A 17,647-nucleotide genomic window follows, 5' to 3' on the forward strand; every position below is an offset into this window, starting at 1 on the left:
GTGCTATTATATTTAGTTATGCACATCCGACACATTCATCGTTCGCATGAGACTATTTGCAGAGAAGCTTTTTCCAGTGCTTCTGGAAAAATTTTCTGCAGAATCCAAGACCAAGGTTTGACATTTGATAATGTTATCTGATATGAAATAATTACACATCTTAACATTAGCACAAGGCTTAGTAAATGTCAGTCAAGGGTTAAAACCACCTCCCCCTAGCTGGCAAAAAGGCCAATATTTACTCAAGTCTTAAATGAGGAAGAGAGATCTAATCTTCAGTCAGATTGCATTTTGGATGGAGCATGAATTTATCACGTTACTCCCTGTGGTGGTGTGAACTGTGGCTATTAAAATTTCACATGTTAATTTGAGGTTAAAATGAAAACTCATTTGGAAGGATGCTCTGTATCAGGGTTGTCCAACTGGCAACCTGCAAGAGGCCATCATGCAGCTCCCTGGCTCCCATCCAGGACCTCCCCCCACATTGCTCTGGCTGCAGCAAGGGGCTCAAGACTCTCCCTCCTCTGGCTTCTACTTCCTGCTCCCACCTAAGGGGATGGGGTGGCACAACGCAGCATGCCATACTAGAGGAGCCAGCAGCCTGGAACACATGGGAAACGTGTAGAGGGGGAGCTGGAGCACCCATAGGTGGCAAGCAACCTGGGGGGTTCTGTGCCCCCCATCACTGATGTTGTCCCCACAGCAGGCAGCCCCTGCTGGTGCAGCCTGTGGGGCCTACAACCTCTGGCCACTTAAAAGTTGGACAGCTCCGCTCTACATTAGAGAATTATAACAATGCCTGCAAGTTAGCCAGCTAGTTGAAGAATCTTCCCATCTTATAGAAAGTCTCACATATCTACAACATGACCAGCAGAGATTTCAGTGTTTTATAAATACAGTAATTAGGACACTGTTTATTATCTACAAGTTTAAACCAGAAAATATATTATCCAGGCAGGCTTCAAGCCTAGAAATATACAAGGACAATGGGCCAAAGCCCATTTTTGGTCAGGAGAATGGGAGGTAAATATTTATGATTATGAGCTGCATGGTAATTATTTAATCAAATCTCTGCTTTGCAGTCTGGACATGGGTAGAAGGCAGGACAGTGTGGCACCTTACAGACTAACTCATTAAGATGCCACACTACCCTACCTTCTACCTAACTTCAGACTAACATGGCTACCTACCAGCCTACGCTTATGGTAGTGAGAGGTAGTTAGCTGAGTTCATCTGAAGTCAGGCAGAAAGCAGGTCATCTTTAAGGCTGCTGACAGACGTGAAAAAAACAAAAAGCAGTGCTTAACCGAAAGAGGAAGCACTTCAGTTTAACTTGGATCCCCAGCATCTATATAGATTGGGCATTTCAGCAGGAATCTCTCGCACTTTTATCTAATAGCTGATTCAATCAGCTATTAGATAAAAGCACCAAAAAGCCCTGATGAAGTATAGGATCTATACAGACATTAGGCAAGCCAGGTCAAACTAATTCAATGACTCTTCTGGGCATGTGCTAAAAGTAAAGCACTGTTTTGTTTTGTTTTCACATCTAAGCAGCATTAGGTGCTACCTTGCGCTACCTATAACTTGAATGTAGTCTATCTTACTAAAGCATGAGTGTTGAACTACTGTAAGGGTTCAAAAAGTAAGAAGGAAAGCAATTATTCCTGGCAATTATAAACTGTCTCAATCCTGTATTTATACATCTATTTCTCAGAACATAAGAAAATTAATAAACGGGCTTCAGTTGTTCCCCTTCAGTTCCACAGTGTCAATAATATTAGCATTTAATTTTCTGCTCAAACACACATCCATCTGGCTCTGTGCTGACTGGCTTCCCAGAACCACAAGAACGAAAGAAACAAAAGTCCTATTAAATCATCTTATCCCCCATCCAGGACTCTTGTCTTCTAAATTTTTGACTTGGCCCCTATTTAACTTTAAAAAAAATACCACTCTCCCACTACTACTGTTCAATTTCTGCTTTTGTTAAAAAGGGAATGTAAAATTACATTTAAAAAGAGTGTACTGAAAGACAACTCTATAGCTGAACACAAAGAAAAAAATCACATGCCATGAATTTGACTTCAAATAACGCAAAAAGGGACACGTTAGGCTCTGTTGTAAGTCTTGACAGATGTCTGCTGTGAAGGCTCAAACTGCTCAGAATTTTCTTTTTAAAGCATTTCCAGAGAAACAAAAAGCAAAACACCTCATTACAGACTACTAAGAAAATTACTCATTGCTAGAGGCAAAGAACACTTTTCTGGACTCAAAACTGAATTGTATTTTCTCCTGCCACTGAGTTATTGTGGGACTGGAAAAGTCACTTCATCTCACCAGTTCCAGAGCGCTGATAATGTTTTCCTAGCTCCTCAAGGGCTGCAAGACTTACTTGCATGTAAATCCTTTCCTCTGAGCATCCGAAAGTGTATTGTATAAGAGTGCCAAGTCTTACTCCACATTTCTAACTTGAACTGCTTTTTCCTGTACCTCAGAAGCAGGTCAGAGTTTAAAATCAAGACTCGCTGACAGGCTGAGACAGTGCTCAGAGAAGTAACGGGGTAAAAATAAGAGGGGGAGGGTGTCTGACAGCGGGAACACTTTTCCAATATTAAGTAAAGCTTTCACAATCAGAAAAAGATATAGACCATTTGCTCTGAAGTTCGCATTCAGGTGATTTACTAACTCTGAGGTGGAAAGGCATTATGAAACAACCCTTACGGTTGCATCCAGACAAGTGTGGCTGTGTAATGTGTGGCACCGCAAACACGTCTGCAATGCCACCTACTGCACAACAGGTGTTCTCTGCACTGCACGGGTGCATTGCCCATGTGTGTACTGCTCTGTTGTTTTTTTCTGTGGACTTTTTTGACCCCTGGATATCCAGGGGTCAAAAAAAACCTGCAGGAAAAAAAAAATGGAGAAGCACATGCCACTGAAAAAGCAGAGCCAGGCTGCGTGTAGCCATGCTGCAGCTGCTAGCTAGGCTCCACCCAGAAGAATCACCATGGCTGCAAGAGGAGGCCACCAGGTAAGGCTGCACAGTGCTGGCCCCAGCCTCCCCACCACACCCAGGGTAACTTCCTATGCACCAAAGCATATGTGGCAAGGTGCCCCATAGCTACTTGTCCCAAAATCAAAAGTTTAGATGCTCAAATAACCTTTGTGGATTCAACCCCAAGATCTTTCTTCAAACCCCACCATGCACACAAAAACACCTACCAAAGCCATTCCTTCCAACATTAATGTACCAGCAAAACAACCCCTGGTGGGAAGGGCAGTCAGCCCCTCACAAGAAGAGACTCTTAAGAGGCCACTTTCCTTGTCAAGATAATATGGATCTAAATGTTATTTTTTTTTCAACCAAAATCTGTTCCAGTTATTGGCATTCAAGAAAGAAACATTCTGAGGGAAAAATTTATTCAGGTCACATTAAAAGGCATTATTTTTGGTATACAGATTGTGTGTGCTAGTCTAAAGAGAAAAAGGAGTTTCAGCTACCAGTGTGCCCCTGCTTCCAATACCCCTTACTTCCAACTCCAGAGTTTGCAAAGACCTCTATGTTCTGTACTGAATGCTGAGAAAATGGGTGGAAGCAGTGTGGGCCAGAAGAAGAGTGGAAGGGAGAGGAAGATGAGCTTTCTCCAGCATCTAAGCTCAGAGGAATCAGGTGAAAGACACAGTCTCAGACCACATTAAACTTTTTGTGTGATCACTGCAATGAGAGGAAAGCCGATGCAGCATAACCAAGTCACAGATCCAGGGAGCTGGAAGCCTCTAAGCCTCTGGTGCCAATGCAGAAACAGAAATATATCCCAGCCAGTGAGAATATAGACAAGTTGAAACCAGGATACCAATTCTCAAATACAAAATGCACCCTTACTGATCAGCTATCCACTGACTCTGCCAACCCAAATAACATTAAGTGGTAGATTTGCAGTCACTAATTCCTCATCAGCCATCAGTTAAGAAAGTTGGCACAATGTAAAAAAGGAGAGTTGCATAGCAAGCTTTCACAAAACTGTTCTGAACCTTAAAAAAGGAGGTAAATCCACACAAGAACTGAGTTGTATTAGATAGCATATTAGAGTTTGCTGAAAAACTGTGCTAGCCTTCACAAAAAAAACAACACCCCTGCAGTCCACAATAAGATACCAACAAGGGTAGCATCTCTTTCAAAAACAAGAAGCATAAACAGACATTTTACAAGACTGCCAAAAAGTAGTTTTTACAAATGTGTGGGGGTAAATGTGTAAGTTTTCTTTGATTTAAGAATTAGTCCTACAAAAAAAATACGCAGCAAAAAGATAACACCATGATAACACAAAAGCAGAACACCTTCCTCTCAGCTTCTTTACATTCCTAACTGCTTATTTTACATTTAGCATCTCTGCTATCACCTTCCCAACATAACATAGTTTGGTCTCAGCAGAACCAACCTATAACCAAATCAAAACAGGATCCTTGCAAGGCATCTGTTTGGCTCTGGGCACGCAGAAACGATTTGCATATATGGAATCATACAATCAGAGCCGTCAAAAAACCTCCTACAAAATTGGCTGAGAACTTGTTGATTCATTGCAAAGAATGGGAATTTCAGGAAATCTGTGGCACCTGAATTTGAATTGGTGGTGAGGAATAGGTACATCATGGTTAAAACAAAAGCCATTAAAATACAGCTTTGTGAAACAATGCTAACAGAAAGCTGTAAGATTTAGGAAATAAATTCAAACCAATAATTCAAAGTTCTTAAGGACAGGAAGGACACTGAAATCCCTATAAAGAGAAGTGAGCTCATCAACATTAGCCAAAGTAAGCAAGCTAAGAATAAATTAATTTCCCCGTAACAATCTCTAGCTGCGGATGAAATAGAGTTTATGGGGTAAACCCAGCTACTGATAACCGTGCCTTATTTCAGAGACAACAAAACTTACCTATTTTGGGATGAGAAGTTGGCAGTGCGGCTTCTGGAAAAGGTGAAATCTGACAGTTGTCCTGATAACTTGGATAGTGGGGTTCTGGATGACTGACCCGACAAGGCTGCTGGACATTAGTATCCTGTACTACTGAAAAAACAAAGAGTATTATAAATCCATATGATAAACACAGCTTTGACTTGTTTTATATGCCTGGTTTGTGATGATGGATCCTAAGGACTGTAGTAACTAGGAGCACTGTCAATAGGAAACAGTCTTATGATATGAGACTACTACCATAAAAGAAGTCCCTCCACATTTAGCAGGTGTGCATCTCCAGTTATATATTAAGGTTTTTTTAAAGACTCTCACTTGCTCTCATCCACACTGTCTATATTTTCACTTTCATTCAAAGATTCCAAATGCTTTAAAGAGGTACTCGGGTCCCCAAAGGCTGCACAATACATGTTCAGGACTTGCCCATGTCCTGCAAAGCTCTGAACAGAACACAGGTTTCATGTTCCAGCTTACAAGGCCAAGAACAACTGAACATCCACCCGCACTGCAACATTTAGCTGTTCCTTGTGCTACAATTCAAATCAGCCTGTATTATGTTCAAATGACTTGAAATAGCTTTTTCATCTCCTTCTATTCCCTTTTCATGTCATCCATCGTGTTTGCATAGAAGGCAAGGGAGCCCTTGTCCACACTGCAGGAGAAAAATTAACACAGCCCAAATATGAAGTTACTCCAAAATCCACCTCCCTATCACTAGGCTGCTGGTTTTACTTTCCTTCTGACTATATAGAAAGTACTATGCTAAAGTTCATTAATCTATCTCTTTACAGAAAAGAGCTGTTGATATTTCATATGAAGGATGCTACATGAAAATAGTTACACAATGTACTCCGTATAACTCGAAAGTCAAGCAGCTAGTACTTGCTCATGAATAAATAACAGATCTTCTGACAACAGGATATACAACAGTATTTTTTACTTTCAGTGAAAATTTTCAAGTAGTATGTAAACTCTTATATATCATTGAGTTATCAGTAGATCTTAAAGCATTTTACGAAGGTTTAGTACTGTTAATTTTTGTATCTTCTGTTTGAAGAGTCTGAACTAATCTATTTAATTCATCATGTTCACATCTGCTGTAAGTAGTACTAAGCCTTAAGGAGATGCCATAGTTTGTTTTTTTTTAAATCCCACTGAGAAACTGTACCCAGCATTACTATAAATAATACCAGAATTCTAACTGACAGAGTAGGGGAAAAAAATCTCTTTATTTTTTTTTTTTAATTTACTTTGGGCATTTGACCCATTTCTCAATTACTCAGTTTCATTACAGAGCTAGTTTTCTTTTTTCCTGTGTGGTTTTGGGGTTTTTGAACAAAATAGGAGAGGGACACAGGTGCAGTTGCAGCAACAAGTGCTTTAAATTGGTTTTATGAAACTGATAAGATTTCAATTTGATGGAGTTGTTTTAAGGAAAAGAAACTGGGTGATCTAACACCCTTTGGTTAATCTCTTGAAGATAAGCTTTCTTGATGCTTTCAAAGTCTTTAGGTCTGGCATCAGTTCAGACTCTTCTCAGTACATCATTACTGCAAACCGCATATGAGTTCTGAGCTCTCACCAGTGGCTCCAGTGAAAACATCGCCTTGGGATGGACTTTCTGAGATGATAGCTGTGGCTTCCACAGTGGATGCACGGTCAAAAGTCAGAGCACCAGAGGTAGTGATCTGTCCAGAAGGAGTCACGGTGACTGAAAATATAGAAACACTTTAATCATTAGCATGCAGCTCTGAAGGCTATGCTGTTTAGCTGTTGATAGCCCTGGTCTGAGTCACCTAAAGTCACAGATCAGTAAGCAACCTGTGCTATCAAAATACAGAATACAGCTCCGTGCCTTAGAATGATAAATGAAAATCACATTCTGGTTTCTGAATTCACTGCTTGTACCTTAACCACCCAGAGTCAGGTTCCATTTTCATTTCTGTAAGTGGGAAACCTGAACATTTCACAGCAGTGTTATTCCTCCTGATGCACAGCTGTTTCAGTCTCTAAGCAGGTGATACAACACCTCAAAAGCCAATGAAGGGGCAGGGAAGAAGTCAACCAATGGGCCCAGGAATCAAGCTCCTGGCTAATCTCTAACTTGTGAAAGCTTTAATGAGAACAGCTTTCACTAGTCTGAAAAACTCAACTGGCTTCAATTTCTTTCCAACATGGTTCGGGTCTCCGAATATGTATCAACATATTTTCCTTACAGGATGACCAACATCCAATCTTAGACATGGAATAGCAAGCAAAACAGGAGCCACAAAATCCAGCTACGCTTCAGTGCCAAAAACAAAGGCCTTGGTATTTATAAGCCTCCTCAAAGCAAATCTATCTTTTTTGACCAGTTCAAGGAAAGACACCATAGCTGCCATCACCCTTCTACCTGCTGTTTGTTCAGATGGGTGTCAAAACAGCCTTGCTTTAGAACTGGTTGCAGATACTCATTCAAGATGATTTGTTCTAGGATGATCTGTCTATAAACACATATTCAGACATCTCTTTACTTGATTATGACACTTATTTGAATATGGAACACCATTGCATTCAAATATGTTTTAAAGTACAATTCCAGCAACTTAGTCAGACTTTCAGTATGTTTCAAGAAACAGCATGAGGCAGAATAGGCAGGTACCCCCTGCTTCTAGAAAACGAAAGACCAGCACAGGGTACAGAGTCTACAGCTCCCATGTGCCTCCTTTCCAGTGACTTGACTTTCAACTGAAGTATAATGCTTAAGTGAAAATCTGAAATTAAAAAATCTACTTCTAAACCACTATGAAACAAGGCCAAGGCTTCGCAGATCTCCTAACACTGCTAGAGCAAATGGGTAACAGAAATGGGAATCAAGGTCTCACTGACAGCAAGGACTTTTTTTTTTTTTGCAGAACTTAGTATGAAAGGATTTAAAGGTTCTTATAAAATCTGTTTTTCTAGAAATGGTTGGACAATCCTGATACTGAAAGTTTTCCTACTGTTCATTCACTTCATACATGGCAATGGTTTGCTAGTGCATGAGAACCAAAACAGGAAATGAATTAACCAGACCAAACTATGTTTGCTGTCAAATCAAAGAAGTGCCAGTGGCAAGCAAATAAGAGCAACAAGTGTTCGCTAAATTCTTTATTAGGGTGTCACTAATATGGAAATCAATAACAAAATAGGTTTTAGCTCTCTTGTGATAAAGAAATGGCAGGTCTCTTCCAGGAGACAGAAACTTACAAGTAGTAGCAGCTGTGGCAGGAAGCAGGGTGATGTTTTTAGGAGAATCCTTTTTCACTGGAGTCGCAGGCATTTCGTTCTCTTTTTTCCGCCTTTTATATGGTACAAAGAGCCGCACTGGGCCACTCTGGATGAAAGAGAATGCAGTTATTCAACTACTTCAGGCACTTCTTACAAAGGCTTTTGTGGTTCTGGGATTTGCCTATGTTTACTCTGACTCCCCTGAAATGCCAAGAGCATATTTGGACTGATTTGCAAGCCTCAGCTCCCCCTGAGGAAGTAAAAGACTGGTCTGAGGAAGACACTGCTACATTTGACTAAAATGCCAATTAGAGACTCCAACACAGATTCTTGTTTCTCCACTCCAGGCCAAAACAATGTTTAAGGTCCACAATCTTTAAAGGTATTACTGATCTCCACCCTACAGCTGATAAGAGTCACTGCAGGGTCATCATTTAAGATGGTTGAGGCTGAAGCTGAAGACTGGGATATCACTAGTCTCAGCAAACTCTATATCTGCCAACAAGCTTTGAGCCTGCCCACCAAATCCCTGTTCTCTCACCCACATTCAGAGAACAATGTAAATGTCTCATACCGTGCTCCTTCCAGCTAGAAAGATGTGGGTATAGCTTCCTACCATGGTTATTAAAGGAGTAAAGCTGTGATAATAATTAATTTCTTAGCTCACTGATCAAAATGGGAGTGAAGGGAATAAAAAGGATTTGCTTGGGATAAAAATGGTCGTGTCTCTCAGAAAAGCAAAAAACCTAAACAATGCTGTTAGTGATTAAGTGAAGGGATTTCTTAGTGAGGCATTTCAGATCATTCTTTTTTTTACCTGTCTTAATTTTGGCACTGTTTGAAATGAAAATGCCATCTTAAAATCAATTATCAAAGCATTTTTGTTTTAAAAATGTCAAAATAATTTTGATTTTCTAAAATGTTTCTATTTTTCTTCAGCTAAAGTTACTTGCTAAATTCAGTTTCAACCCTCAAACAGTTTCAGTGTCCAAATTTCTTCGTTTTTAGCAAATAAGTTGTTTGCTCATAAAAAAGAAACAGCTTCACTATGTAGCAGCTCTGAACACCACAAACATTTGATAGCTCTGGCAAACAGGTGCTCTTACCTTTCCCCCAATCACAGGCAAAGCAAGACGGTCATGATGCTCATGATGGGAACTCAGATTGCCATGTAGCAGCTTAACTGACTGCCACTAGTTTAGGAGGCCAACCCTACTGATTTTCAAACAACTGGTTATAGCTCTGACTCACCAAGGTCATGTCATCACAGCAGGCAGCACAAGTGCAAGAGGCAGCATGAGGGTTTAAAATCCCATCCTGAAATTGCAAGATTACGGAAATACCATTAAAAAGGGAATCATTAACTCTTCTCTTCCCCTTTCCCAATCTTGAAGATACTCAAGCAACAGCTTCAGGCTACTCCTGATGAGAATATCTCTAATTCCAGGCCCCTGGATCACAACAGAAACAACAGCTCTTCAAAAAATCAAGTGAATGGCAGGGAAAATGCTGAAAGGTGGGGGAAGAACTCTCTCAGAGCAAAGAGAAAAGGAAGGTGAACAAGTGTGGAATTGTTTAAAAAATCTGTGCCCAGCAGGTATCAAAGGCCTGTTTAACAGGAATGCAGCACTTTTTGTCAGGCTCCTTGTAGTCACAGGCTCCTTAAAAGTTCCTTATCAGGCTCCTTATAAAGTCCCTTGAGCAATCTACTAAGGGATGAGGATTGAAAATAGCCAGGAAAGCAACAGTAAAGGTGCTCAGAGGTTACCGAATTAAAAGGAGTGCCAGCGGAGAGCCGTTAGGCTCTCTCATTTTCCCATTTCTGTCATGCAGGGTACAGCACTGGAACGTGTCTGCAGACACCTCTGAAGGGGAATGTAGTGGCAACCCTGTTGTTGTTACTGAACTACCCTATAGTGACACCCTTTCTCTCCCCTCCCTGCCCTACACAATTAGGTTACCATACTCCTGTTCCCTACCACGACTTCAAAAGCACAAAGCAGGGCACAAAATCATGCTGGACAGCCCATGCTCCAACTCCCTTCTCCCCAACTCCTCTTGAGCAAAGAGAAGAGCAGATTTAATCTTACGTGAATAAGGCACTGTAGTGGCCTCCCAGCATAGCGGATACTTCTTTTCCAGTCTTTGCTGCTGGCCCTTCCTGCCATGGCTTCAAATTCAGTGGGGCTGTACCAGTTTTCCCCTTGCTTAATGCATCGGCCCCGGCCTCCTGAAATAAGGCAAGACAGCATCTGATGGTAAAGGGATACATGCAGTGAAGTAGTCAATCCATAGCATGTCACGCTGTAACACACTGGTCTGGCAGCTCCCAACATGTAGTTGGGATCTAGTGGCCTGTTATGAACTAGTCAGGGGGGATCAGCAGGCATTGGAGGAGTCCCTGTTCCCCCGAGCACTGCCAGGAGTGACCAGGAATAATGGTCACAAGCTGGCTGAGGGTAGGTTTAGGCTAGATATCAGGAGGCGCTACTTCACGGTCAGGGCAGCTACGATATGGAACCAACTTCCAAGAGAAGTGGTGCAGGCTCCTACCCTGGGGGTTTTTAAGAGGAGGTTAGATGAACACCTTGCTGGGGTCATTTGACCCCAGTACTCTTTCCTGCCATGGCAGGGGGTCGGACTAGATGATCTACTCAGGTCCCTTCCAACCCTAGAAACTATGAAACATATCAGGTAATTGTATCTGCTTAAGAATTTGGCTGCAATAACCAGTATGCACCACTGCCTGCTCATTTTTGTATGCTTGGCCTGCTCCAAGTTCTATTTTCACATGCACCTACCTCTAACCTGAAGACTCCACTCACCTGTGGCACATAGAAATTACCTCATTAGCCTTTATTGTTAATAGTCTAACTTTTCTTCCATTTTTTAAAGGTCCTAACCTGTAGGATTGTGAAGAAAGTTCCTAGCATACACCCCACATAACCCAGAGCAGTGATAGGCCCTAGAATCTGTAGGTAGATGGCTCCAGCCAGCACAAAGCAAAACAGAAGCACTCACACAACCAAAGAATTCAGGCTTTCTTCAGAAAAACTCAGCCAGACAGGCAAGGACCAAACACCCAAGGACAGCAATGCCCAAACTGGCCTGGAATCGCTCCCTTACATTTATAAGAGGTTGTTTAAGAGTAGAGCTATCCAGCTTCTAAGGGCTGGGGTCTGAACATCCCCACCCCAGGCTGCACCAAGGCAAATCACTGTTTCCTTGGGCTACACACTCCATGGAACACCTCCACCCACTGTACAGTGTGCCCATACTGCTGCCCTCCCCCCCAACATACACAATGCAATACTGCATGCCCGCATGCAGTGCAGCCCAGGCTCATCCTCAACTTCCCAGGTCACACCATAATGGGTAGGGGCAGGCACTGAAATTCAGAGCAGAGAGAGGAAACCCAGAACCCTTAGCAACTGTTGCAGCTGGAGCCATGGGGGAGTGGCTGCCAGCAGGAGCCTGGGAGCTACAACTTAAACTCTTGCGGGCTGCCAGTGAAACAGCTCTAAGAGCACTGAAATTAAAACCAGTGGACACCAACTGAGGAACCAAAAATCACTCTTCCTCTCTTTGGAAGAAGCATGGAAAGCATTTTTACCTGAACCAAGCCTGTTTTTATATAGGATTCCACTGATGTTGCGGCACCGCACAGGAAGTTCATTGTCATACACTGATGGGTCCCAGTTATACTTTGTTCCGCTTTTTTCTTGACCAGGTGTTAAAGGCGTAGGGGGAGACTGAGGACCTTTGGGTTAAGTGCAAAAATGTGAAACAAACAAAAGGCCCACTGAACCCCTCTTTTCATTGTTCATATCAAAGCTGTAGAGTAACTGACCCTAACTGCTGGAGACGAAGCAAGAAAAATATAATAAGATGGACTGAATTTTAATTTAGAATACAGAATATGTTAGCAGCACCTGCCAGACCAATGACATTATTTAGGATATAAAACAGACACAAAATAAAAGTGATTGATTATTGGAAAACATTTCCTACCAATGAGTCTAAATAAATAGGGAAATAGTCTCCCTCAAAAACAATGAATTTCCTTTAACTTGGGTCATTTAAAACTGAATTCTTCATAACACTGTAGACTGCTTTAGCTCAGGGAGGCTGGATGGGTTAGGTACTTCCCATATCCTATTTTTTTATTTTGGAAATGTAGTTTTCAGTATTAAAGCGTCATTGTGCCATCTCGTGGACAGAAAGGAAACGGCAACACAACAGCCAAAGCGCAATCTTTAGAAACAGAGCAATAGAAATAAGAACTTTCTCGACTTTCAAAGATCAACAGGAGGCTTGAGTAGAAATAGGCCTATGTCCAAAACATTGTTTCTTCTAAAAAACTTAATCCAGGCATGGAAAAAGGAGACAAAAGTTCATAATTGTTGCAACCCTTTCCCACTATCAATAAAATTAAAACGAAAAAATCCATCTTCTGAGGGGAAATATAGATTGCTGCATATAGCTTCTGAGTAGCAAAGAAAAGGTAACATTTTCCTGTACAGGTATTTGCAAAAGGCTGAATCAAGGAATTAGAGAATGAAATAGATTTCTGATAGAAGAAACAGGGAGAAAATATTTCATCCCCTATTCCCAAGCACTTCTCAGTAAGGGAAACAGAAACAGGTTCAAGAGATAACAAAAATTCTTATAACATGACTTCAAAGAGCTCTCCAATGTGCTGCACTTTCACTGACAAAAAGGGAGATGCGTGTCCCCAAGGGAGTAACACTGAAAACAGAGGACTATGTTATACCTGGCGTGAGAGGTGCTGAGGGCCCTTTTAACCCTGTGGTTTCTACAATGCTGCCATCTGTGTGGACCACTATGAGAGTGGCTTTTTCAGTATTCAAGCTGTCCCCAATTTGAAGGGCTGTTCTTCCAGACTACAGAAGAAATAAAGAGTTTTAATTGGTATAATTAAAACAGAAGTTAGTTTTGGGCTCCAATGGAAGGAACCCCATGACTATAATTACTGTGGGAATAGCTAGATGGGTTAGTAGGCCTTCAACTGACCAAATTCTGCCCTATGAAAAGTGAGTGGAAGGCCACATACATCAGGTCCTTAATCCCCCAGGAGAGGTGGGAAAGATAGTCAGACTGACAAAGAAAAACCTGGCTTTTGTGACTCTTAATTTTACCGAGGGTAATGCACCTAAATTCCTGCATTTTTTTATTTATTTATTTTTTACGTAAAGGCACCCTCTTATTTTACCACACAACCAGACATAATCCAAGAGTTTCACTTATCCTAAGATATTACTGAAGATTTAGTGGAGGCCTTGGCACACAATATACCTACCAGCACGTGTCCAGAAATAGATGCTGCATTTGCCACAGATGTGGTGAAGACATTGTCTGCAGAGGCGCCCACATTGGCAACGGTCACCGTGGTCACTTCTACAATATAAAAGAGAAGTGAACTTGAATATTCAATTATATCCAGAGGCCTTGGTTGGATGCTAAATGACAACAAATAAAACAAAACACCCCAACCCCCACAAAATGCAATTGTGCTCCCTTTTCTTTATATTTTTTCCAGTTTCTTTTCCCTGAAAATCTGTTCTGTGTCTCAGGCACCTGTAGAGATTCTTTGATAACAGAAACAAAAGTCACTTTGATCATTCTCTTCAGACTTGGGTTGGTTTATCAGATTTAAACAAAGCAGGGACAGTACTTTGCAGCATGTGATTAACAAATTGAAAATGAAGCTCCTATAGGACAGGTGAAAACTGTGAGCATGGTTAAACAATACAGCAACTGACAAAATGCAAGATAAAAAGGAAGACAAGATTCTTTGGGTAAATCTGGTATCTTTTTTTAGATCAACTAAAATAGTTGGAAAAATTCTTCTTTGCAAGCTTTTGGGTACAAACACCCTTCATCAGGCTAAGGAATCATTTGCAGTCAGAAAACCTCAGAGTCCCTGCCTGTCTATGGCTACCCAATAAATTACTGCTACCACCAAAACATGCTGCACTTGTTGACCAGCCAAAAAAAATCTATCCTAAAATGCATCTGTCCTAAAATGCACCTAAATGACACTTTGCTTAAAGTGTGAGTTTAGATATAAAGCTAGAGGGTTTTCCAGTTTCCCTCTCCTTCTGATGTTTAGGTTTATTTTTAGGGAAAATTAGGTAAAAACTCATGACATCTTGTGGTTTATACCCGTTTATACAAAAATGACAAGGTGTATATATGTGTGTGTACACATATATATGTATGTATATATGTGTGTCTGTGTATATGTATATATATAAAACACTTATAAAAACATGAGCATGTTTGAAGGTTCCCTCCTCTAACTGAAAGCATCTAAAATGAGTGCTGTATGTCATGTATGTACGACTTCATAAGGCCAGATTCTACAGGACCCACAAAACTAACACACTTTTTAACAGTGCACGATCCTATAAAAGGTATGGTAACCATAATTATGTTAGGGAAATCCAGGATGGGGGTGGGGGGGTACTAGGGGGCATGCACACTTCCACACACATACACATGTGTGTGTGCTGGGGCCGTGTGCAGCAGCACGCAGAGCTGGAGCAGCTGTTGGGAATACAGTGCCTCTCACCGGAGCCAGGGCCAGTATGCCAGCCAGGCTGAGGGCACTGCACAGGCTTTCTTTGACTCCTGGCTCCGGCTCCATCCTGGAAACTGCAGCAGTATCCTAGCCATGTGCTATCAGGTTGGTCCAGCCTGGCCCAGAGGTGCATGGCCAGAATGTAGCTGCAGGTGCCAGGATGGGGCCTGAGCTGAGAGTCAGCACAGGGGAGACAAAGCCTGCACAGTGCCCTGGCCCCAGCCCTGGCTCCAGTGACGAAGGCATTATGCTCCCCAGAATATCCTGACAGCTGCTCCAACCCTGCCCACACAAACCTCCAAGGTTCTTGCCAATCTGGGACTTCTGCTTAAATTTTCTCCAGCAGCCAGGACTCAGACAACCTATAAAATCTGGGACTGTCCTGGCAAATCCGGGACATATGGCCACCCTACCCATAAAGGTCATTCAGAGCACACACACTACTTAGGTTGAGTTTGCCTACCTTATTTCGTGGCATACAAAAAATAGAAAGGATTCCATCATTCTGGGAACGGAAAAACACCAAAGCCATCCCCAGGGTAAGATATGAACATGAAGAACAAAGCCATTATTATGAGAAAAGCTTTTCTATCTGAATCGCACATATTATCTCCAACATTCAGCATTTGAGGAAAATGTCAGTGAAGAGCCGAGGTAGAGAAAGGACAGTCTCTTCCACTTTATTCTATGTGGGGAAAATTAATGTTTAGTGTAACAGCGATGCCAATACTGTCAGAAGCAACAGAGGGCTGATAGATCCTTCCTTCTAACCCAGCAACTCAGGTGGCCTGACTTCAATTATTTTATGCCTGTCAGTCTTGCCACCTGGAAAGCAGAGATAACAACATTTCCATCAGTGGTGTGCTCAGAATTCATTAAATAATGCCAAAACAGGGCTTTATCATGTAAAGTATTATTAGAGATCAGGATATATTCAAATATAACAGTACTTAACGTGACAGAAACAGCGATTAGACAGGAAGAGCGAGTCAAATGTATGATTACATACTGCTTTATGAAGGTTGTGTTTTCACTGCAAGAAACATTTGTTTTTACACCAGGATATGGATCTTGCTGTAAAGATTTAATGAACTTTAGAAGCGAGATTTTTTACCTGGACAAAATTGGTAAAAATGAAGCTGGAGAGAGGAGAGAAGGAGGGGGGAGGCTGAGGAGAAGAGTGCTGACTTTGTCTATGGGAAGGTGACACTGCCTGTGCCTCATCTCCACTGCAATTTTTGCCAAGGTTGTTGGTACTTCAGTGGAGTGAAGCTAAAGCTCATTGGCTTCGTCAGCTCATTGGCCTCCTGCTTGCAGGACAGCAAAGCTCAGGCTGTAGGGCGCCTCCAGATATGCCCACACAGCACCATCATACCACATGCTACAACACCTCCACCTGCTTTGTCTCACCAGCACCAGTAACAACTGCCACTCAGATGAGGCACTTGGGGCACATAACCCAGCTCCCTGGTGTGCTCCACCTACTAGCGCAGAGCGAAAAGTCAGTGCAACAGCATCCCCTCTACCACCGTCCCAGGGGCTAGGCAGATGCTGCCACAGCCTCTGCTGTAAAGCTATACAGGGTGACATCGGTCCAACCCGAGGCACACAACCACACACATAGGCGGCAAAAACAGTGGTGTGAGGCAGTGGCAGGCAGTCAGGGCATGCGAACACTCCTGCCCTGGCCCCTCTTGCAGCAAGCGACACCTTCCCTGCACACATCAGGCTGGGGTGGGGGCAGCCAGGCATTCAGCTGCCTTGCAGGGGCCCAGGAGTAATCCGCCCAGAGCACAGCAGAGAGCAGGGCACAAGTTCCTCTTCCCCGCAGGCACTGTGGACGGGCCCGAGGCGTCCTACAGCAGCGCGCCCTGCAGGCTGGAGATTCCCCACGGCCCAGTGCGCATGCGCCAAGCCAACTGCAGCGGGGGAACCCCCAGCTGAGTTCCATTAATCAGCGCGCGTGCGCCAACCTAAGGGCCGAGGGAGGAATCCCCCAGAGGAAGAGAGCCCCATTGCTCAGCGCGCATGCGCCAAGGCCGCGAAGAGAGAGGGGAGAGGATGCTTTGTTGCGCATGCGCCTCCGACCTGACCTGCGAAGGCGGCGTCAGCACTCGGCAGGGACTCGGTGCCCATCTCAATGTGTTCGGCATCTGCCGCCATCACGGTCACAGCAGTCACCTGCTCCTCAGGCTCCACCTCCGACTCCGAGCCCGCCGCCTCGGCTCGCTGCTGCTCGGCTCCGGCCGCGGCCGTAGCCGCTGCCACCGCGGCCGCTGCCGCCACTGCAGCCGCCTCGGCCAAACCCAACTGTTTCGCCGCCGAGTCAGCGTCCTCCATCCGCGGCAGCCCCCGGGGGGGGGGAGAGGTGAGGGGAGCCGAGGCTCCCCGAGCAGGCCCGAGTGGTTCCGAGCGCGCCCGAGCCCCCTCGGGGCCGCCCCCGAAGCTGCTTGCCCGCCGTAACCACCCGAGGGCCGAGCGCACCCGAGTCCTTGCGGCGCTCACCCGAGCGGGCCCGAGCGCTGCCGAAGCGGCGGCGGGGGGAGCCGAAGAGTTCCGAGCGCGCGCTCGGACCCGGCCCGGAGTGCGGCGGGCAGTGCCGAGCGCAGCCGAGCGAGCCCGAAGGGCAACGAATCCGGCCGAGGCGTGGGGCCCCGAAGGGCTCCGCGGCGGCTCCTCTCCTGCCCGCGCCGGGCGGCGGCAATGGCCGAACACACTCGAAGGGGCCCGAGCCGCGCTGCGCACAGCCTGCCGGGACATTGGAGGACTTCTGGGGGGAGGAGGGAAAGCGGCATCCGATATGGCGGCCGCCAGGAGA

General features: G+C 43.9%; 1 protein-coding gene across 6 annotated transcripts in view; it reads right to left on the reverse strand.

The window, feature by feature from the left end:
- DEAF1 (DEAF1 transcription factor) overlaps positions 1-17,646 on the reverse strand; it is a 41,602-nt gene extending 23,956 nt beyond the window's left edge. For 5 of the 6 annotated variants that reach the window (XR_016440213.1, XR_016440214.1, XM_090032395.1 and 2 more), the window contains exons 1-9: positions 16,923-17,646; positions 13,546-13,643; positions 13,000-13,129; positions 11,839-11,985; positions 10,316-10,455; positions 9,477-9,542; positions 8,205-8,331; positions 6,559-6,687; positions 4,938-5,069 (exon numbers count right to left, since the gene is read on the reverse strand). Coding sequence is in view for 4 of the 6 variants with exons in the window: in XM_090032395.1 (XP_089888521.1) it covers positions 4,938-5,069; positions 6,559-6,687; positions 8,205-8,331; positions 9,477-9,542; positions 10,316-10,455; positions 11,839-11,985; positions 13,000-13,129; positions 13,546-13,643; positions 16,923-17,589 (1,636 nt within the window). In the remaining 2 variants the exon portion in view is untranslated. The remainder of the gene's footprint in view (positions 1-4,937; positions 5,070-6,558; positions 6,688-8,204; positions 8,332-9,476; positions 9,543-10,315; positions 10,456-11,838; positions 11,986-12,999; positions 13,130-13,545; positions 13,644-16,922) is intronic. The other variant, XM_090032397.1, reaches the window with a different exon arrangement.
- Position 17,647: the final 1 nt, after the last annotated feature.

The sequence above is a fragment of the Crocodylus siamensis genome, chromosome 2 (genome assembly GCF_052110815.1).
Source record: "Crocodylus siamensis isolate JL-2025a chromosome 2, ASM5211081v1, whole genome shotgun sequence".
In the NCBI taxonomy this organism is placed as follows: Eukaryota; Metazoa; Chordata; order Crocodylia; family Crocodylidae; genus Crocodylus; species Crocodylus siamensis.